Source organism: Solea solea, chromosome 9 (genome assembly GCF_958295425.1).
Source record: "Solea solea chromosome 9, fSolSol10.1, whole genome shotgun sequence".
NCBI lineage: Eukaryota > Metazoa > Chordata > Actinopteri > Pleuronectiformes > Soleidae > Solea > Solea solea.
Window position 1 is genome coordinate 9795112 of NC_081142.1, and position 23259 is coordinate 9818370.

Consider the following 23259-nt stretch of genomic DNA (forward strand, 5'->3'; position numbering starts at 1 on the left):
GCAATCTCTACAGCAACTCCGATAAGAGTACACAGCGGCCAATAACGATGAACAGAAGAAGGGGAAAACAATATCATATTGATAAACACAAAGGCCCCTTTTATACCTGGCATTAAAATGCATTTTCTGTGATTGGATGGCAATCGGATAGCGTCTGACCACCTGTAAGTACGCATTGAGGAGGGATTGTTATCCGATCTGACAGACCACTTTGGGAGGTGGTCAGAGATGCATTGTGACCACACCTCAAATCTTTTGCAACAAAATAACCATTCGCACTGGTAATGTTTTTTTGCCCTTGTCTCTCAGGGGTGAGAGGAGATGTAAAGCCTTCCGCCTTGTGGCTCGATTAATTTTTTATGTAAATTAATGTGAATTGTCACAAGTTTGCATCGATTTTTTATTAATTCTCAACGCATCGGTACGTCCTTAATTGTTATCTGATCACAGAAAATGTATTCCAATGCCAGGTGTAAACAGTCTCTTGGATCCATGCTCCTGTGATTCTGCCTGGTGTCCAGCTGCACTGAGCAGTAGGCACGGTGTGGAGACCAGAGAAACATGGCTGCAGTGCAGATGCTTGCTGCCCTATTTCATATTCACAGCAAAGCACAAAGCAAAGCTACTGTACACAGACAGCCAGACACAAATGCACAGAGGCACGGGCATTCAAGCACACAGAGCAGAGCAACTGATGACAGGAGGAAAAAACAACAGTCTACCAAACAGTACAGTGTGGCTATAAATAGATACATTTTGAAGTTGTAGAACAGATGATAAAGCTAACAAATGTTGGAGTAGTCATAGAAACATAATATACCTTAAGGTCTGCAAAAACATTTTGTCATTCAGTTAATTCCATGGTTATTTTCATGTAGTGTGCGCCATAAATGTACCCTCATTGCTCTGTGTATTAAAACAAGCAGAAGAAGTCCCATTCCCCCGGTCTCGTGCTACTATTCATATCCCACACTGTTTCAGGAAGGTGGTTTATTCTGGAAGAAAGGAGGGAAACTCTCCATCATTACTACAAGAAAGAAGCTTGTCACACAAGGTCACATATACCCTTTCCCTCACATTTTCTCCAAAACCCAAACAAAAATATAGTACACAGGTCACATGTTGCAGACATGTGAGGTTCTATCATCGTTCTTTTGTTCTTAGACAAGCATCCCTCCCTTCCTGCCCCTTTACCTCTGACCTCAAGCACAACAACAACATCACAGTCACCAGCCCTAAATCAGATACTGTAGGTTTCTCACACATGTCACCCTTCTGCTTTGCATGTTTCCCCTAATAATTTGCATGTTAGGCAGATGTCAGGTAAACAAGGTCCTTGTAGAAACTGAAATCCCTTACAGGCATTGAAAATAAATGAGTAATTTCTAACACCTTGCCGCGGGTTTCAAGGGCCCCTAACTGTGCTTAGGCAATAAAATCATAATATCTTCTTCCACTAAAATAGATGCACACAACAGTGGCTCTCAATTCACCACCACCCCTCGATGCACAAGGAATGATTATGGAGAGTGTTAGTCATAAGCAAAACAGTGTAAACTCAGATTCAGCCTCCAATGCATCAAAGGAATATTGGGGAATATATTTGCTTATGTTTACTCTACTTTTTTTTTTAATTTTATGCCATCTGATCACACAAACAACAGGTTAATGTTGTCCTGAGCTGGAAATGTGTTGGGGAAAACCAAGGATTGTAACCAACACTGGGTTCAGCTGGTTGAGAGGAGAACAGGTCTAAAATTGTATATATCAGAGATATAGATATATAGAGTGTTTCTCGCCAGAAAAAAAACAATAATTCACTGAATCAAATCATTTTATTTCTAAGTCACAGAAACTGTGACCTGAGGTAAAAATCTTCCTGATGTTGATGTGTAAACAAACCCCAGACCTTTGAATATATCTGACGCTCTTAAGCCAAATGAGAATATCCAAGACTATTTGACTTAGCTGAGGGGCTGAAGACGAAAGCAACTGATAGATGTGAATGTTGCAAAGGAAAAATTTCAGATCAAATTCGGATTTAAACTCACAATTCAATCAATCATCCCAACACACTATATTAACAGCAGAAGGTATTTCTGGCAACAGTCTGCAAACCCTCTATGAAACAACCTCCTTGTCTAAAATAGTATACAGTACATACCATAGAGTTTACATCGTCATCTCTGCTCTTTATCTGACAAGACTGATACACCTGATGATGGCTCACCGACTGCCTGCCAGTCCACCCATCAAACGTCCCCCTGTTGTTATGCCAATACAGTGCGCGCTGCTCTAAACCATCCCCTAATTAAAATCTATTTGGCATAAGCAGACACTATTAAATGCCGAGCAGTGAATGAAGAGAGATTATGTGTGTGCGTTGCTGTGTGTGCATGAACGTGCATTTCACTGGCCAACGAAAACCAATATAGAGTGTTCACAAACTGTACCATGACATACCTAACGCAAGGAAGGGAGGGAGGGGTAGCTAATGCTGATACAGCATGTAAAAACGGAGTGCGATATGCAGTGATACAGATGCCCAGGAGAAGTGAGTGGTAAATGGAGGGAGGCGGAGGCAGACAGAGGAGTGAAGCTCATAGAGAGGGAGGGGGCTCAAGGAGCTGGTGTGAGGGAAAAGACTGAGGACGGTACATAAAAGACAGTAAAACAGCAGAGGGAGCAGGCACATGGCCCTACCCGGGAAACAATTAACAAAATAACACACAGCATGGCTCAAATAGTGCAGTGAAGGGCTCTCTCTCCCTCGTTTCGGCCCTCTCGCGCACGCGCACACACACACACACACACACACACACACACACACACACACACACACCAATCAGTTTGCTTTGACAGATGCCCCTCCCCCAGACTTGTTTTTCTCCCCTGGTACATGAATTCTTGGAGTGTCTCCTCAAAAACAAGATTATGGTGGACGTATCATGAGGGCCATGAAAGTTACAATTTAACACCGTTTCCAGATGCATATATTAAATTAAACATATATTTATAGTATCCACAACATTTCTTGGCTACAAACAATTTTATTAATAATCATCTACAATAAATTCACTGTTCTCAAGGTGGTCTCACTTGTATCATCTACACTACATCCAACAAAAGTAAAAATATAAACACAAACAAGATAATGATATGATGCCCATCAATAACGTATTGACAATATGAGATGAAGTAAGAAAAAAAAAAAAAAAAAAAAGAATAGGACAGTAATTAAGCAGGTTTATCTCAAAATGAGTGCCAACTGCCGTTTCTCAATTCTCTGTATTTCACTGCATGTAGCTGTCTGCAAATCTGCCAATTGTGAGACTGTGAGTAAGGAGGAGGAGCTGTTTTTGTTCACTGTGTGCCCCAGGGGAGTAAAGGAAGAAAGCCTCTTCACGCGCAAAACATTTTATTGCATTTAATCGAGGACTTCACGTCACAATCAGTGCAAGCAGAGTTATACTGTGTGCATGTCAGTGATGGATCTAAACAAGCATCCACAGCTCACTCGACATCATCTGGTGTTTGATGTGATATTAAGAAAACCTACGTGACTTAATAGAAATTATGAGGATAGAGGAAAATATAATAAAATTGTCCATCACTGTTTCATTGTCATCAAAAATCATCCTGAAGAATGACAATATTTAAATCGTCTGCTTATTTCAAGTCCTACAGGACAACATGCACATCCACCGTCTCAAGACAATAGTCTGCAGCTCTACTCAAAACAGGTTTGCCTCTTACAAAACAAATGTGCACACGATGTACAAGCTACTTCTAATTAGACATTTAGATAAATCAGAACTACAAACCACATGATCTTTTTTACTGGGGTGTAATAAAATGCTGCTCTCTGCTTTAATGAACAGTGGCTGATAACAAAGAATTAGAGCTCAGGGCCTCCAATGCTCAACTTGATCCTGATGCTCAGCCTAAATTTGATAATAATATAAAAGGTAAATAATCATGTTAGAACTATACCACCGACCACAACAATGCCACTAGGCTGTTGGGTATACTGTGCTCATTCAAAGCAGAAAGCAGAGAGGAGCCGAGTCCTCAGCCAGCCTCACATTCACAGCAGGCTAAAGCACACCGTGTCTCTTTGGGGCTGGAGTGAAAAACAAACCCCTGCAGAGGGATTTTCACCGCAGGGTGACTCTTGTAGAAGAAGGGTCCTATCACAAAGGGCAACCTGTATGTATCATGTGACCATATGTGAGTATGCATGTGTATGCACATACATAATAAATGTACTCCAGGGTAAAGAACAAAAAAAAGAACACAGCATGTGCATTTGGAAGAGAGAAAGGGGTGTCAAGGGACTAAAGAGGCCCTGCTTATCCTTGGGGGCGCGGGTGTTTTTAACCGAGGCCTGTCTCTAGTGGGCGGGCAGCGTGTGTGAGTGGGTGGGTGACACACAAAGAAAACACACTCAGACACAGCAAACAGAGGTAAACATGGTGAAAGACAAAATGACAGAGGCTTCATGTGCCTCAAGGAAAGCACTACCAATGGGGATGCTACAAAATCAGGGACTTAAGACTTAAGACCATAAATTAAATTCCTTGCCTTGACTTCCTGTCTTAAACAAACATCACGTGGCATGTGGTTGAATGAGAGAAGTACAGCCCAAGAGAAACCTATATATAATATACAGTAGGTCTGAAGGGGTTGATAAAGAATATCTATCGTGAGCACAATGGATATGACAGATCACTGATCATGGCAATAACAGCTTTCTACTTTCTACTTTAGTGTTTCCTTTTTTGATTTCCGAAAATTGTTTAACTGAGAAATCATTCCAATATTACTATGAAAGACAAAAGAAGCTCAGAATGATTTATGTCAATTGATCTTTACACTTCCAGGACTCTGAAGAGAGCAGTTTAGGTTGTGGCCGACCCCTCCCACCCCAGACACGGACTGTTTGACACCGTCCCCTCTGGCAAGAGACTGAGGTCCATCAAGACCAAAACCTCTCACCACAAAAACAGTTCCTTCCCCTCAGCTATCGGCCTCCTCTATCAGGCCAGGGTCCTACTCTGACTGTTACCTCACTGACATTATAAACTGCCACTTTGCACTTCCAGTTTTAAATTGCTTAAATTGTACAAATGTACCTTACCTTCTGCTCTTATACGTGTATAAATATTGCACAATTTACATAATACACTGATTCAAAATATATATACACATATGGCACTCTACTCTGAATTTCTTTTTGTTTTTTGCTCCAATGACCAGAACAAATTCCTCATATCGTGCAACCCTCATGGCTCTCAAACTGGGGTATGTGTAACACCAGTGGTACCTAAGCTTCCTCTTGGAGGAAAAATCAGAAGGGTGTGTGATCAGAGTGGACCTGAGAGTTTTGACTGGAGTGCGTAGAAAATTAAACAAATAACAATACATACATTTTAAATAATAAATAGAGTCACCTTATCTCTTACTCCATCTTTATCTAATTTCACTATGCCAGCATCTGAAGTATATGTGAGGATGATGAGAAACAAATGATCTTATTGGGAATAAATCTGCCTCCTGTAAAAAGTCTGTAGCTGACTTTGCTTGGCCTACACCACTGTATTTTAACATTGGCAAAAAAAAGGTGGTAAAAGGAGAGCTCAATATTTGACTGGTTTACACCAGTCTATACCCAACAATAAAGCCGATTCTGATTTAGCTTATGTTACATTGGGTTTGAGGTGAGAAGTTTGTTATATACAGGTTATGATACAAACTCTACTTAAGGCCCAAGTCATACTTTTCACGTCTATAGAGATCTGCCGGGTGATGTAAATTTCATCATTACCACGCCGGTCCACATGAAGAATGAGCACACCTCCGGTTTGAGTCCAGAAAGATCGTATGCACAACTGCATATGGTCCCTGTAGTACAACACCTTCCAGACCAGTTGGTGGTGCAGTACTGCTTTGGTCAAAAGAAGGAGACAGTGACCATGGATACTTGAGGTTATGCAAGGAGGTCTGCCGGTACCCCTACATGTACAACTCAGCACTCAAAGAATACACAGACGTACAAATGAGTGCAAACTACTGCCGAGAAATCGCCACCATTGGAACGGAACAAGAGATTGAGTATGCATGTGTGGAACGCCAGACTGATGCCGACCCTCTTTTTAATACGAGAAGGACCGCAGGCATTTACGTGCATGCAGAAATGTGAAGTAGCTTTCTGCAGACATGGAACATAGAAAGTATGATCCCAGCCTGATGGTCATTTTACCCTCCCTCCCTGAACCTGATTCTACCCCTGAACCATTACAATGCTGTTTTCAAGCACACAATGTACTGAGAGGCCAACATCATTCATGATAAATTCATGTTAATCTGGTAATGGGTATGTTCATGTGTAACATCTTACACAAGCAAAAGCACACAACACAAAAAAAAAGCTGATTTATACACATGAAGCAAACAATGACAAAAAGAGCAAGAATTCTATCTCTGGATGTTGCCAAAAGATGCACTGAAAGCAGGTCAGAATAAAAAATTAAAAAAACATGCCAGGAGCTCTATTGGCTACTGTACGACTGTGATTCCAGGAACTGCTGCTGTTCTGTGTGGGAGAAGAAAAAAAAAAAAAAAGCCAACATTCATGTGTGATGAGTAGAGAGCAGCAATAACACACATGCATAGAAATACCACAACAGGTGGATTCCTATATATACAGTATCTCACATGAATTCAATGGTGAGATTAATGAGGGAAAACGTGGTGAAGCAGGTATGTGAGACATGTTGACCCTTTCACTGTTTTCACTTGAGCGGTTTGTTATTGCTGTTGTTAAATCTGATGATTCAACATGTAGTTTTTTTTTGTTTTTTTTTAAACTATGCAGCAAGGCCAACTTTCAGCGGTCAGCTTCTAAATACAGTATGTTTCTTGCTTTCACATCACACAACCACTGTATAACAGATGTGATTCTCAGCCACAGAGGCTTTGGACAGGCGGAGGTCAACAGCCATATGTGTGTGTCTTTGTAATGCGATTTTAAAAAGTAGAATGAAGACCTAATTAAATCAGTGCAGAATGGAGAGTCCCCGATGATTGGGGAAAGAGCAGTTAACAGGAGACAGTAAACTGGTATTGGTGATTGATGCTATCAGTACCCAAGGCCAGCTCCTGGAAACCAGCAGAGGGACCTGTTGACGGTCACATGTGTCGAGTTAATGTTATAATTCACAAAGTAGGAAACCAGACTACTTTGTTTCATTTGTTCGACTCCACCCCCGGCTGATTGTACTCAAATTTCATTGTAAGTCGCTTTGGATAAAAGCGTCTGCTAAATGACATGTAATGTAATGTCATTTGGGCAACTCATCAGTTTTATTACTCTGTATAAACTTGAACATGAATAAAAGAGGGCAATGTCATCAGATGGGACTAGTTAATTAATCACATCTAATGGAATGTTATTTTTAAGCACTTGCATGATCTGATTCGCAATGATCAATCAGCAGCAAGTCCAATTACTTCAAAAACACATTGAGAATTTGCGATTGTGGTATTCTTAAATAATGCACCAGCTTTAGCTGTGGTTATTACGTTCTTATAAATGAGTACTAACTTAAATCAGGTAGATATGAGGATTCCTACCACATTAAACATAATAAGTTATATGTAAAAGTCAAGAGTCAGTCAGTCAGTCATCATCTACCGCTTTATCCTCTGCCAGAGGGTCGCGGGGGGTGCTGTGCCAATCTCAGCTACATCGGGCGATAGGCGGGGTACACCCTGGACAGTTCGCCAGTCCATCGCAGGGCCACACACAGATAGAGACAAACAACCATTCACTCTCACACTCACTCCTATGGTCAATTTAGAGTGTTCAATTTACCTATCCCTAAAAGTCAAGAGTAGCAAATAAAAATAACTGAGACAAATAAAACTATAATTCAAATGAATCCCCAGTATCATTGGATGTATGATTCTTTCTTTCTCACAATTTTTCACTATGTTTAACTGACGTAGAAGCAAACAACACCGGCATATTAGCTTATAAAAAAGGATAGGAAATGCATTTTCATAAACCTGACACTGGACGGTTAAAACAAGTAAAATCAGTGACTTTCCCAACTATTATACACATATTTTTTTATGTGTGTAAAATGATAAAAAAAGGAAGTTATACTTCCTAGAGTGTCAACTGCAATTGTTCGGCAAAGATATATGGACACATCTTGCATAACTGCTTGTTAAATAAAATACGGTAAGACCACAGCTTTGATCACACCACAGCAGTCCGTCTAATCAACTCGCACAAGAGTGCCATGCATTAACCATAGCTACATTTCTGCAGTCTAGGGAAGTGCTACTGTTATATTTATCTCTGTCAGTGGCACCAATGAGACGATGAGACGAGAGCATCTGTCTCAATCTACACATGCACAGTATGAACTCATGAAGCGCCAGACAGTCCCTCCTACAGACATACGTCTCGTCAAATACCACGGGGAGCAGGGTTTGTTATCCAAGCTGTTCTCTGCATCCATCTCCCCATCACTTTGATCAAGTCTTCAGAGTGGGTTACACACTCAGAGGCAACCACACATGCACGTGTCTGCATGTACACAGGCTGAGTTGTTTATTTAAAAAAAACAACATAGCTAGATATTCATGACTCAAATATCCACTCCCATACTAAATCACCAGTCCATTTATTAAAACACAAGTCCAATGATTAAGTAATAAAACATTATTTAGCCTCTAAAATTACCATGGACATAGTTTCAACAAAATTGAAATACAAGCTGCACAAAGGAAATGACATGGCTGCATTAGAATTAGCTTGGTGTGCAAAACAGACTTGAGACCAAAAACAAATATCAGCAACAACATTTTTGTGGCCCTATTTCTGCCCTTGCTACCACAGGCTGACCTCTCTTTTCCCCTCTGTTCTTGCGTTAACCTCTCCAGTAAGCATCGCACTCCCACTAATAGTGACCCCGCCCAGTTCCTCCCTTTGGTGTTACCATTCCTTCTCTGGGTGGAACTGAGGAATAAACACACAAACACACTAAATATGACCAAACTCTAAGCCTCCCCCATGTACACATGTCTGCACAGGCACAGTCACACACAGATATTCACCTCTGTTTCCAGACTCTCTTCTACCCAGAAGGCTGTGCAAGCAACTAGTTAAGTAGAATTGAGTAGAGTGGGTGCCCCACTCTTTGCACCCACTGCCTAAAATCATCAGGAGAAAGAGATAATGGGCCAAAGGGGGACATAGGGTTGGCTGCATTCACATTTGAATCAATACCAGAATTCAATTAGCCAACTAAATATTTTTTGGTAGTTTTATTTCTATTTAAACAACAAAAAAGATGATTACTGTTGTTAAAAATAAGTCTAAACTTCTCAGTTTAACCAAAATCCCGTTTCAATGGTAAATATAGGGTTGTTGATGATTAACCATTAGTAGATTCATTGCTGTTAATAGTTATTAAATAATGAATTTAATTGATCATGTATTAATTGATTAAGCAAGAATTTGTGTTTCTTTCATTAGTGCGTTATTTCTCTGGACTGGACCTCACACATTAGTAGTAGGAGCTTTTGAGCTGCACCTTCGCCAGGAAGTAGTGCCGTTACTCAGGCAACTATTTTTCCTTTTCATATTTATTTATTTTGCACAATAAAGAGAATTTACATCTACATCTGCTGCATCGTGAATGTGTAAAACATGATGTTACAGAAGAGTAAATTACCTCTACAGGGGAAAAAAAGTAAATAAATATATATACAGTATATATACAGTACATATATATACACACATACATACATATATACACACTTTGGACCCTCAAGAGCACTTGAGAAGGAACATGATGTGTTCTGTGAATTTTTTCCCCAAGTACCAAATTTGTTACCCAAGCCCAGGCATACAACAGCATTGCTCCTGAGGGCTTATGTTGTACAAGGATGACAAGGAATGCCATTTGTGATAAGATGCGTTACAAAGTTTATCTTTCAATTCTAATCCTGTAAAGAAAAAGACAAATTGAAAGAAGAATTCACTTTTTCCTTGGTTTCTTATTTCAAAGCCGGTCACTCTAAGTGGACATGGCAGTTGCAAAATGGTGGTCTGTGCACTGGGATAGTTGGCTGGAGGCCCGCGGATGAAGTGGTGTTGTTGTTATGCGACTACTCATGTCCAATGGCCCTCCCTTGTGATGGATATAAATTACAGTGGGTCACATGCTAGCTGTAAAAACACCAGAAAAGTGTGTTCCAGTAAATCTGATTAACCTAAATTCTGGGTTTTGTAGATCAGATGTTGGTACAGAACACGCAGGCAAAACAAAAAGGCAACAGCGCATGAAAGCCTTGTGAGAATAAAACAATTTCTAATTAGTACCGCGGTCATGAATCACACAAGGGGGTCGTAAATGGCATATGATGTAAGCACAAGTCCACACACAGAAACACAGGTGCACCACAGTCCGTCCAAAATACCGGCAAAACATAGTTAGGAGAGTCATCTATGTCACGTGGGTGTAAAACGGACAGCAGAATGCAGTATGTCTGGTTGACAGGCTGTGAGCAGAGCACCAGAGCACAACCTTTTTTAGTTGCAACAAAGCCATCACAAGGCCCCCGAGCACCCGACACTGGAGAGGAGGCAACAGCCAAAGCATTCTAAATATTAGGAGGGCTGGACATCATTCTGCCTGGTGATACACACACACACAAACACATGAGGTGTAAGAGGCTATCTCCTTAGCTCATGGTCTATATTAAGAAGAAGCAATGGTCCTCTTCAGTATATATTAGGAGGTGGAAATAACAGAGGGGCACATTTTGATTTCATGCGGCTTCTTCTATTTGGACGTGTTGCGTTATGTAAGAAACTCCCAAACTATTTAAATGTATTTATTATAAGTTATCACACTCTGCTGCATTTTACTATATGATGGGACATTGATTTGAAGGCTTTCTTATTTACTTTAGTTGTGTTGCTTTTAATTTTATAGGCTAATGTGTCAGCATGGGAGAAACAAGTTTATTAAATGTTAACGTACTTTCTTGTCATAATAATTATACACCATACCTCAACACGCATAATTAAATGACACAAACAAGTTTCATTTATTATTCATTCATCTAAAAAGATACAAAATAATACATGGTTTCTGCTTATAATTTTACTAATACATTTTAAGATGAAATTTAAGACCAAATTAACAATTAATCAATCAGGGGAACGACTGCTAGCTTCAGCCCTTTTTGAGTAAGCATCTGGTAAATTTCTTTCTTTAACAGTTTATCTTAATTGGGTGGGGAGTTGCTCTGAGCGACACATGCCTCATTCACAGACAAATGCAGCAGTGTGCAAATATGCAGGAGAAATATCTCAGGAGAGAGAGACTTATGGTTACTAAGCAGTCACAATCTACAGGTGGAGAGTGACTCTTGTACAAACACAAACTGAAAGTCACACAGCCAACCCCATGTGAGCTGTGGACAAACATGTTATGACCAATCGCATGGAGAGAAACTCAGACACGCACCAATCACAGACACACACACTGCCGGGGCAGCCATCTTTAGTAACTGGAGCCAGGGCTGACAAGTTTGGTCTATCATTTTGAGGCCCAGAAATTCCTGCATGTCTGCATACCAAAGCATGGAAAGGGAAGGAAAAGGGGGAGAGCGAGCACACAAAGCAAGGGAACGGAGGGACGGGGAATAAAAAGGAGAAGGGAGGGATAAGGCGGGGTAACAAAAGAAGGGAAGAGCAACGGAGAGAAAAAAAGAATGGAACAGGGATCCTCAGGAGTGTAGATATAGGTAACTGAACTTTCTTGACTTTCTTGAAAACACAGAAAAAGCAGCTTCTCTGGCCAGGACTCGGCTGTCTACTTAATATCTAAAAGGACAAAGGGCAGTCCACTGAGGATTAGAATGCACATATTCTGGCCAGAGGACGTGGATTAAGACACCAACTCTCAGCCACCTGCAATACTGTCCTGAGTTCTCACAAGTAACCCTAAAACCTTGTTTATTCTCACTCCATTACGATTGACACTCGACAATATGCTACAAATGCTAGGTGGTGTACAAGTAAACTAGTCTGTGGGTAAGCAGGAAGTCAACAAGTTTAACATACTAATGGATTAACGGCTGCTTAGGATATATTCGTTGGTTACATTAGAACAGATGAAAGGCTACATACTATATTTCTACTGTCAAGAACCACTGATGTAGAGGTGAAGATTTTACTGAGTAAACAATTTTACCAGTATAAATGGGCTGTCACTGTTTCAAATGATGATATAGGAATTTATTTAATGCTCCTTCAGAGAATTAAATTATCCTGTTTTTTCAGGGGGGGGGGGTTCAAGCAACAGAGCATACACTCCGCAGCAGACTGTGTGACCAACATCAGCAGTTCAGTGTCGCAGCTTTCACAAACCGCACACACATCCATTGTGGCCCTGAGTGTCTCTGTAGTCTTGTGGAGCTGCTTGTGAAGGTAAAACTGCTCAGCCAGTCTTCCCCCATTAAAGTACTATGTCCATCGCGCACCACGGGAGCATACACACAGAGATCTATCCACACATGGATGAACGACTACACATCCCATACATGTCGGTAAAAGTACGGACAACATTAGGTCAACGCGAGGGAAGTGGTGCCATCTTATTGTCATGAGAAAAAGTGTGGGGAATACATACTGACAGCATGACTGCACCCTCTTGTTCCATTCAATACAGTTGCTGTACTGCAGGAGAGCCGCAGCTGAGTATGGAACAGCCGCAGTCATTTTGCACTGCAGTCTTATAACTCGGTCAGGTATCATCTGGGGTTTATCACAACATTTTTATATCGGTCTTGCGAATGCATATCACCATTCAAGCTATCACTGGGTATGCTGAGACAGCAGAAGCAGTCGAGGGAGTTTATAGGCAGCAAGTTTTTACGGCATCACTTTGATTCTACCGGATACCTCAGGACGGGCGAGAGGAGTGGCAGAATGAAGCATGAGAAAACAACTAATAAAAAAAAAGAAAGAAATATACTGATATTCATTGAGAGTAGTTGCTTTTTGTAAAATATTCAAACTTGCCCTTAAGATTCAGTTAACGTCTGATTTAATGGAAGCATTATGAGAGACTGTGAGAGAGAGATGTCATCTTAAACACACACACACATACAGATGGTTGATACAAGATTTATCTTGTTATATTTTAAGCTACATTCACTCATACATAAGTGTTACCCCATGTCATTCTTTCTTTTGCTTCTGTGGAAACCCTTCTTATCAGATTTATTCCATGAGATTCTACAGTTTTCTTCTCTTAAGTTTCTGAGTAATGCTGCAAGTCTCAACACAAATCCAACAACAAATAGTACAAGGTGTAGGTCAGAGGAAAGTACCTGTTTTGCAAATTGGAGCTATGCCAATCTGTGTTCTCCTGCCAACATCATAGTGGTGACACAGCTACAGAGCCTTACAGCTAAACAGTGACATTCTGAAGCAACTGGTTTCTTTCAATGATGCACCAATTATGGAATTATATGCTGGTACTAATATTTAAAATGGCAACTTGTCTGACAGCCGATACGGATACAACCTTTTATTTGTCTGTTATGTTATATTTATTGTGTTGTTTTACAGAAGCAGAAAAAGTAACTATTAAACGTGACATGGAATACAAATTGTCACTCATAAAAACTTTAAATGACAGATTACGGAGTATCTAGAGGGCAGATCTTTAGTTTAAAGAGGAAATTAATAATGCTCAAATTAAATTGTCAACTAGACAAACAGTTCATGAGAATTAGTAAGAAAGAAGAGGATGAGAGTGGACATAATAATATGGTGCTCATGCTTGTGCTTGATGACAAGAATGAGTACACACACACAGGGCTGAAACAATTACTCGATTAATCGATTACTAAATTAATCGTCAACTATATTGATAATCAATGAATCGTTTTTTTCCATGATTGAGGCATGCTTTCTGATTTCTTTGATCCATGCAACAAAAAGCTGCTTTACGCTACAGTTTTGCCATTCACCCATTCACTCACACTATGTGCAGGGATCTCCTATCTCTCATCTTTCATACCAATTCACAAGCTGCCGACACACATTCACAGCTGTCAGGAGCTACTTGGGGTTAGTTGTCTTGCCCAAGGACACATCGGCATGAAGACTAACGGAGCCAGGAATCGAACCCACAACCTCCGAGTTGAACGACCACTGAGCTACTACACTTATCATGTTACGTAGAAAAAAAAGGTTGTCTGGACTGCACATCATTTCCCATTTACAGAAAATGATGCTCCATTCCCTGACACTTAACACATTCTGAGCAGGGCTGGACTCCCCGAAGGGCATTTTTTTTTGTTGTTGCACTGAAAAAAACCTGTTAAATGGTTCAAGGAAACGGCTGATTTCTTAAAAGCCAAGGACACAACATTCAGTGAAGTGAATGAGATAGATCTGGACAGAAATACGTGGAAAGAGTTGGGTTTGGACACAACTTGAAGGATAAGGAGGTCATATGAGGATAAACCATTTCAGCTGAGGAAAAGCAGGTTCAGAAAAAAAAAGCTTGTTCCCAGTACTGATCTTAAAGGCTTTCTTTGGTACATGTGTCGACGGAAATAACTCTTTTCTTAAACAAATTACTGAGTGAGAGATTAATTCAGCAGGAAATTAAGAGTGACAAAAGAATAATGCTTATTTGTTAAGTCTGACGTGGGCTGAACTTCATAAACCTCACACGGGGGTACCTGCTCAGCCTGTGAGACACTCTGCTTTTCCCAAGAAGGAGATATAACAATTAAATACTTGAGAATTTCAAACGTCAAAACATTCCTTTTTGCCGAGTCACTGTGCCACCTCAAAGCCACCCATGACATTCCAAGTATTTGACGAAGATTAAGCATCGCATATTCCAAATACAGAACATAAAGTAGCTGCGTTTACAGAGGATGTTAAGCCTCCAATAATGTGCTGAGATCACATTGACTTACATGAATATAGACAAAGACTCCACCCAAGAAGCATTGCACCTTAAACATTTAGGTGAGTAACAAAACAGCATCAGACAGTTACAATATTGACTTTATGATTCTTACATTTGGGAACATGCAAAACTGTATAAATCGGTAGCAGTTTTGAAGATTAGTATAAGCTGTTGGATATGGATCAGGAAAACCATTCACGCGTAACTCGCATACATTTAATACGTTTTAATCTCCCAAACTGCAAGGCAACATTTAAGACACCTATGTACCAAGTCAAGTTGGTTTCATTCAACTTTAATACACTTTAATGATATTTTCTTGGATATTTAGGCAGAAAACCTTATTACTGGAATGTGTGAACCATTTAAATAGTCACATTTTTAACTAAGAAGGATATACTACATTAGTTTTATGCGCTGTGATGTCAAAATAATTATTTGTCTCTAAATGCCTTTTTTCTTCATCTGTGTGTTTATGTGTGTCCTTCATGAGCATCATAACTAATACGCTACATCTTTGCTGTGCAGCGTGATGGGACAGAAATACTTTACCTCATGTTTGCAAAATAAAATAAGTTACTTTTGTGCTTTGACTGCAGTATTGACGTGGATGCCTCAGTTCATATAAAGACATTAAGGATCACAGCATTTTTGGTGCAAGGAGTTTTCACTTTGAAATATTCATCATGTGTATCTGATGATATGGTGAAGTTCCTAACTACCTCATCAGGACTGGTTGATACGGTTAACTTGTGGGTTGTGTAGATATCAGAACTGGAAGCAGACAGTCACCTGATCTGGCCAAAGACCCGAAAACAATCCCTTCCCTCAACCAGAGGGAGGGTCGTGTTATTTTCCTCCCTCTAACTCAACATCTTTACAGCTCACCTCTCATCTCTGCTGCCTGTAGTCTAATTTCTGAAAACACTGGTGCACAACACAAGGATTTGCATTTGTGGGAGAACTGCAAAACATATAAACATTTGCAGTATTGTCAGAGCTCGGCATTTGTGTTGCAGGGTTGCAAATCTAAACAGTTGTACTTGTAAACTACTAATTCATTTTTTTCTTTCCTTTTAGTTACTCTGTCACATAAATAACCATCACCATTTCCCACCGCCCTGCCTTCCCCCAGGGTGCAGTTGTACAGTTTGGCAGTAGGAAGTGCTTCGGACAAAGGCAGGAAGTAATGAGGAAATCCTTTGACACAGTTTAGGCTGTAACAATCACTCGCTTGCCAACATATTTTCCTCCACATCTCACACCTAAATCCTCACAGGGAGAAACTCACACCATACCACACATTCACAGATGAAAAAAATAAACCTTTACCCTCATTAGGTCTACCTATCCTAACATGTTGAAAAGCTAAAATGTGTATGATAAGGAATGACAATCTCACACATACAAAAAACATGTAGCAACCATAACAATACATCTTGTTCTAGCACATCGGTATCCTCAGAAGCCCCCGTCCGCTCTACTCCATAGACTACTTACATTTCTATTAACAGCCTCGAGTCTATGTCTGTGCTCCACTTGGCTGTGTGTGAAAGTGTGTATTTGTTGCGCATGTGTCCATCTGAATGTCTACTATTACACTTTCACATACACTTGTGTTGTATGTGTGCATGTGTGTGTGTAAAAGGATGTGGGAGTGCCAGTCCATTGATGAGCTGGAGGAGAGAGGAGACTTTTCCAGATCCCCTGGGGCGTTCGGCTAGCACTGCCTGCATGCTACTGCACTCGCTGTACAAATGGAGCAAGTAGAGGGAAATGTGTGTCCGCACGCGCACGCACTCACACACACGTTTGAATTACCATGAATATCTTAAAAAGGATGGAGAGTGAGGAGAAGAGACAAAAACTGAAAGAGAGAGGCAGAGTATAAGGAAGGAAGTATAGATACAGACAGATGGAGAGGGAGAGGTGGTAATCATGCTCTTGTGTTTTCCTCCCTGGCAGCTTGCATCTTTGTTAACATAACCAAATTAACTTTGATAAGCTGGCATCGGCTATGTACGTGTGCATGTTAATTTAAGGCAAGCCCCCACAGAAAAGCTTTCGCTGTCACAAAAGGGTAAAGAAGACCTTGTTTGTGCCTATAGTGATGAGAGAAAATGAGAATAAATGCATGTATCTGTGTGTGACTGTGTTACTATTAGGACTGCATTAATTAAGACACATTGTACGCAACTGTTCACAATTTAAATACTATCAGTGAAGCATTTGCTCAGTAACTAACAATCTGAAGAGCTCAACAAGATGCAAGATTCACATTTTCGATTCTGAATATAATTTCAAAATAATCTATTTCCTGAAATGTGCTGCATTCAAAATTCCACATTGTGTAGCAACACTGGCTATAATGACAATCATTCAACTTGGGTATTAACTCTCAGGCCTAATCCCTATGCTGGAGGGATCTTATTTTGACCAAGACAGTAAAACAAACACACAATACATTGCCCTACACACGTAACACTTGTTATGGTCTCTTGTTCATTGTTGTTAGCCGAAAATATTTTAATTATATAAAAGAACTTAAACCAATTAACTGATTACCAAAATAAACAATTTGTTTAATTATCAAACAATAATTGATTAATCATTGCAGCCCTAAAAAGTTGTTTGTCCTGTAAAACAAGTTCCCATTTACAGGCAATCAGGTTAAATCCAGCTTGAGGGCAGACAGCAAAATATAACATTTCTAGCTCAAGTCACCTCTCACTAGAAAAGCATCAGGGTCAAAGTTGCTCCAGGTCTACTGATTGCTATTACATGGTTGCCTTTTGTGATTCATTTTAGATACAGCCAGACAAGCGTGTGCCAATATGCCCTTCAAGGATTGGACTGTACCCTTCAAAACTATTTATCACTAGTAGGAATGGAAAGTTGATCGGTGTGTGAAAAGCGTCCTGAAAAAACATCAAGCCTTCTCCAGACAGGGACTAATGTTTGGAGCAGTCGCTCAGCACAGTATATGTGCAAAGGTCGTCGCTTTGCTGATCGGCAACATACCAAAATTAATGAAGCATTTAAAATGTGCACAATATCAGGTCTAACTGTGCATGCAGTTTTCACCGAGTGCAAATGAAAACATTTACAGTGTACAAGATACTATAACCCTGCAAATATGATACAGGTCAGCAAATAATACTGGCAAGAAGTTGTAAATTCATTTATTTAAATGGCAGATACTAAAATACCTTTTTTTTTATATAAAAATTCTCATTAAGTGTGTAATCTTTCTTTTATAATTAATCTTACAGACGTATGTCAACATATGCTGTTGAATGAAAGACGTCGTCTTGAAAAGGGTATAACTGTGGTATTAAGATCAAAATTCAACTGTGTCACACATCATAAAATCAAACTATACCCAATTAAAACTCACACAAAGAGCATCATACACTAACTTATTTGTGAAAATGTGACTATTTGAATTTAAAGTTAATTATTTGTGTTATAAAATGAGCCATTACAATGCTAGTCCTGAACCTAGCCAACTGAACACTATTGGACTTGGTGGGACCGTTCTTCTGTGTTTATGTTCTTATGTTCCCTGTGTCACCTAGCACTTAATGGCTAATTAATAAAAGCAGCTTCAGGAAAACTTTCATTTAACGCTCATTAGAAACAAACACAGAAACTGAAGTAAAAGAAGAAAAGATTGAGGGAAAAGTGTGTGTGGGGGGGCAGTCTGAACAGAGCCACTTTTACACCCCAATTAAGAGGCTGGGCTAGTGAAGTGTTTTTCTTTGGTTGTGGGTGCAGGCCAACAGCATGCTTCATTGAGCACCTCCATCCTCAGTACTGTCGTTTTCTTCTTCTCTTTAGCCTCCTTTTACCTTGGCAACTTGCCACCCTGACAAAAGTGTGTATGTGTGTGGTTTTGGAGTGTGTGTGTGTGTGTGTACCTGGGAGCCACACTTAAAAACACCCCGCCATGTTTGTTTTGCTCTGTTTATTTTGCTTTGCCCAACCCCTTCTCTTCCCCTCCTGGCCACTTCATCTTCTCCACACCGCCTGTCCACTTTCATTTGATAGCATGAAAAATAAAGCCCTGATGGAAACCACAATAATGTGATTACCTTGGAAAAAGCAGCATAAGAATGACAGATTTTAATTGTAACATATACAAGCATTGGTTCAAATGCTTTCAGATGTATGCTTGTTTGATTTCTAGCCATGTTAGATGAAAGTATTGACAATGCTTTCAGGACTGCCCATTATTTATGAAGTTATGATCAGGAAACCATTAGCTTAGCATAGCATTATGCATAGTGTGATGAACGGAAAGAAGATTTATCTGCCAGCAACTCCATATTTCACTAATTACCTTTTTTTCCTGCTTTTTTACTTTACTTACAAAACCAAGGGTAAAATTGATGTCCCTTCCATGGGCAGTCTAAGGTTTATCACTAATGAGAGACTCCTACATATAACTATACGTCTATAGAAATAACTAATAAATAATAATACAGTTCACTTGGTGGGCCCCAACAACTGCCTGTGTCACTTTTTTTGTTTTTGCAAAAGCTGGACAGTTTAATGTCAGCGAAAACATCACTGTCTCAAAACTGTATCCAGATCACTACTGCTGACTAAAGCTGGGCGATGATCAACCTGCATTCAACTCTAGTTAGGAGGGTCACAACGTCATCATGCTGGATGAAGGACATTGACCCATTCATATCGACCACCATCAGAGGTTTAAACTATGTGACTCTAACCGTTTGAAAGGTCTAATTATGAAAGGAGGGCATTTTCCTTTTGTGGCCTTTGTCACAGAGAAGTGGATCTGTAACTCTTGTTTGTGCGTGTGCGTGTGTGTGTTGTGTGTTGTGCAAGCACAGTGCTGGCCAGTGACTGTGATACCAAATAACGCCTTATCAATGGTTTCTTGCTCATCTATGCCCAATTGTTTCATCTTAGTCTAGTGTAATTATTCTTTTCCAAGAAGTTCCTAAAGGACCATGTACATTTTAACATGACATTTTTACACACACATACACACAGTGTGGTTTTCCTGCTTGCAAGGAGCATGTATGAGATCAGAGGAATGCAGGCTCTCCGCTGACTTTCACCTAAGGCAACAGGAACCCTGTAAAAGCACAACAAATACAACCCCACAGTTTCCACTCACACATAAACTTAAATGCCCCATCTAATGTTCCTGCACTCTGTGCCTACGTCTGTGAGGGTACACAATTGCATGCGTGTGTATGTGTGCATATGGGTTTGTAAACTGTGAGTTTTAACAGAAACCTAATTAAACATCCTCACGCCACAAACCAGCACATTTTTCAGTGAGTAGCAGTTCTCTTGTCTCACATAGTTTTATTTCATCTCGATTGTAAGGCTGAAGATAACAACTACCGCTGTATTACCATGCAACATAAAACAAAATTAAACCAGATTAAAGAGATAATGGATTATATTTTCAATATAATTTACCATTAATGTATTCAGAGCTGTAATATTTTACTCTCTTCGAGCTCTCACCTCCACTGTGGCCATGTACTTAAGTACACATATCATACAAACACTGGCAAACATTTACAGTAAGTGTGCACATATCATCCCCACACACATAGCCCACACACACTCACACTCCCCCAGCTGCAGGGATAGACAACCATTGCATCATGTTCTAGAAATGGCTCCTACTTTGACACACGGCTCTCGACTAAACTGGTGCCTGTCACATGATGCATGGCTCAGCGTCATACCTTCTCTCCTGGCCTATTAGAAACCAAGGAGACATGAACGCACATGCAAACATGGTCTTTGACGCACTGTACACACTCCTCCTGTTTATCAGCCGACATTCCTTTTCTTAATGTCAGGGCTGTTTGTCTCTGAAACCAAGTTCAGAGCCCGTGATTATCAAACTTCAAAAGATTTACATAAGGTTTCCACTTGGGAGAAACTTTTTTAAGAGGATTCAGTAAAACATCAACAACTGTAAAAGTGCTAACAGCATATCCAACATCCTATCCAATCTTCAAATAAAATAATGTGAAAACAATGCCTCAGTTAAGTTATTCATAAAGAAGCAGCTAACAAAAATTCACTATGACCAACTTTCAGTAAAGCGGTATCTCTAAACATACTTTTTACAGTATAGAAAGTTTAGTTTTTATATAGCTTTAATTCATAGGTTTGCAATGAGTAAAATCAAAGAGGTTTTTCTCTTATACGAATGTCCAGATCATCTTACTCGCATATTATGATAACAGCTTTTTCCCAACTTTTCCAACATCTATAGCCCTAAATGTGTCTTGTATGTGCATCAAGATGGAGACTGAGTCCCACAGAGAGCCATTTCCTGTATTATTTTCCAAACAGTCAGACCTGGCAGAAAATCGAGAAGCCAACATTATAAAGGCGGGCTGCAACAGTCACTGTTCAAGTATAAACATGGCCGAGGTCATTATGCTTTGAAAGTTAGCCTTCCTGTCAGACACAGAAAAGAAAAAACCAACACACGCCATAATCGCCCTAAAAAAATAAGCATTCTCCTATGTGCATCTATTGAAAGACGCTCTGCTTTTATGGTAGCAGAAAAAAGACTGACTGACTGGCCAACACACTGGCAGCTGCTGCAGCAACCAACAAGCCCACAGCTTCTTTTAAATGCAAGGAGATCAAATCTGTACAATATCTAACATACTGTACAACATTACTATGCTGTTTATGCCTGTCTGTCAACTCTCCCACTCTTGCCTCATTCTATCAGTGCAATTTCTTCCCATAATCTCTGAATATACAGGCCCCTAACTCAACAATGCAGTGAAGTCATTTCACACATCAAGTGGATTCTCGGCCTATAATTACAGATCACTTACCCACAATGATCCAGTCACTGAATGTTAATCAGAGGGCATGGTGTGTCCACCACCCTTTGCTGCTGATATTAGCAGCAGCCGTCTGCACCACACAAATCATGACATAAACCATTTGGAATGACAACGTCAGTTGCCTTAATTGATGTCTGGATGGAAGAAATCTCAAGTGTATTTTCTCATCATGAGTTTCGATGGACCACGTTACCATGGGGGTATGATGGGATCCAGCAAAAGTTGCTAAACTATGACGTGTGCACCTTGTCAATATTTCCACTGTCAGGCCAGCTTAAAATCCAGACAAGATCGACTTTGTATGAGGAACAGACTGAATACACTCTCAGTTTTTAAAGACACGTGAACATAGATGAACACTTACTTCTCTGACAGTACTTCTGCGACCAGCATCGTCCCCTGAAGTGTCCATTGATGGTGTTCTGTTGGCAGATGGTCTGACCTTGGGCCGTGCCAGGACACACATCTCCACACTCCCTCTCGTTCTTATTGGCCACAATGAAATTGTCCTCCACCGAGTCCAGGATCTTGGACCAGTCCAGAGTGGCCAGGTAGCAGAGGTCGGAATTCTTCTCAATCCTCACAGCACCCCGGGTGATATTCATCAGACTGTGAAGGCCCACCTCCCTCAATTGAAGCATCTCATACATCACAAGGGCGTAGTTGAAGAAGAGGTTGTTGCCACGGATCACTGTGAGGTTGGGAAACAGATCACCGAGGGTCTCAAGGCCGTAGACTCTAAACAGCAGCACATAGTCCGTCACCACTCTCAGTTTTGGGAAGCTGAGGCCTCGGAAGTCATCGGGCTTGGTTTTAAACATAAGCAGAATCTTCAGGTGGCCCTCGATGATGGTACAGTTGTCTAAAGACTGAAGGTTGGCCACATTGTTCCGGATGTCCTTGCTCGGGCAGACTGGAAGAAGAGAGATAAGAAAACCACAGATGTGAGAAGCAGGTATATTTCAGTCATAACTTTGAGCTTAGTTAAATTTCACAGATGTATACTTGGGTCTTATTTAGACACATTTCTCAACTTCCCACCTTCTTTTGATTCATGATAAATGAAATTAAATAAATAAAAAAATAAATAATATGACCCTTGAAACACTTCAGTGTCAAGTACCTAACTCCACAACAGGTGTGTTAGAAAGTTAGTTAGAAATTTGGAGACTTGATTTGCACTGTGTTACAGAGATGTTCCTAACAGAGGAACACATACAGGATATCGTAATCATCACTGAACAATTCCTGTGTTTTTCCATTACTTATAATTATAGAAAAAAATATGAAAATGTCGTCATTTTTAATCATACCATCATAAAGCCAAGGGTGATGCTGTCTTAGCCCAAAGCCCAAATAGATTCAGCTGG

General features: G+C 40.2%; 1 protein-coding gene across 1 annotated transcript in view; it reads right to left on the minus strand.

The window, feature by feature from the left end:
- The window catches only part of insrb (insulin receptor b), a 73077-nt gene that overhangs the window by 30261 nt on the left and 19557 nt on the right, over nt 1-23259 (minus strand). The window contains exon 2 of the mRNA XM_058639092.1: nt 22254-22802. Coding sequence (XP_058495075.1) covers nt 22254-22802 — 549 coding nt within the window. The remainder of the gene's footprint in view (nt 1-22253; nt 22803-23259) is intronic.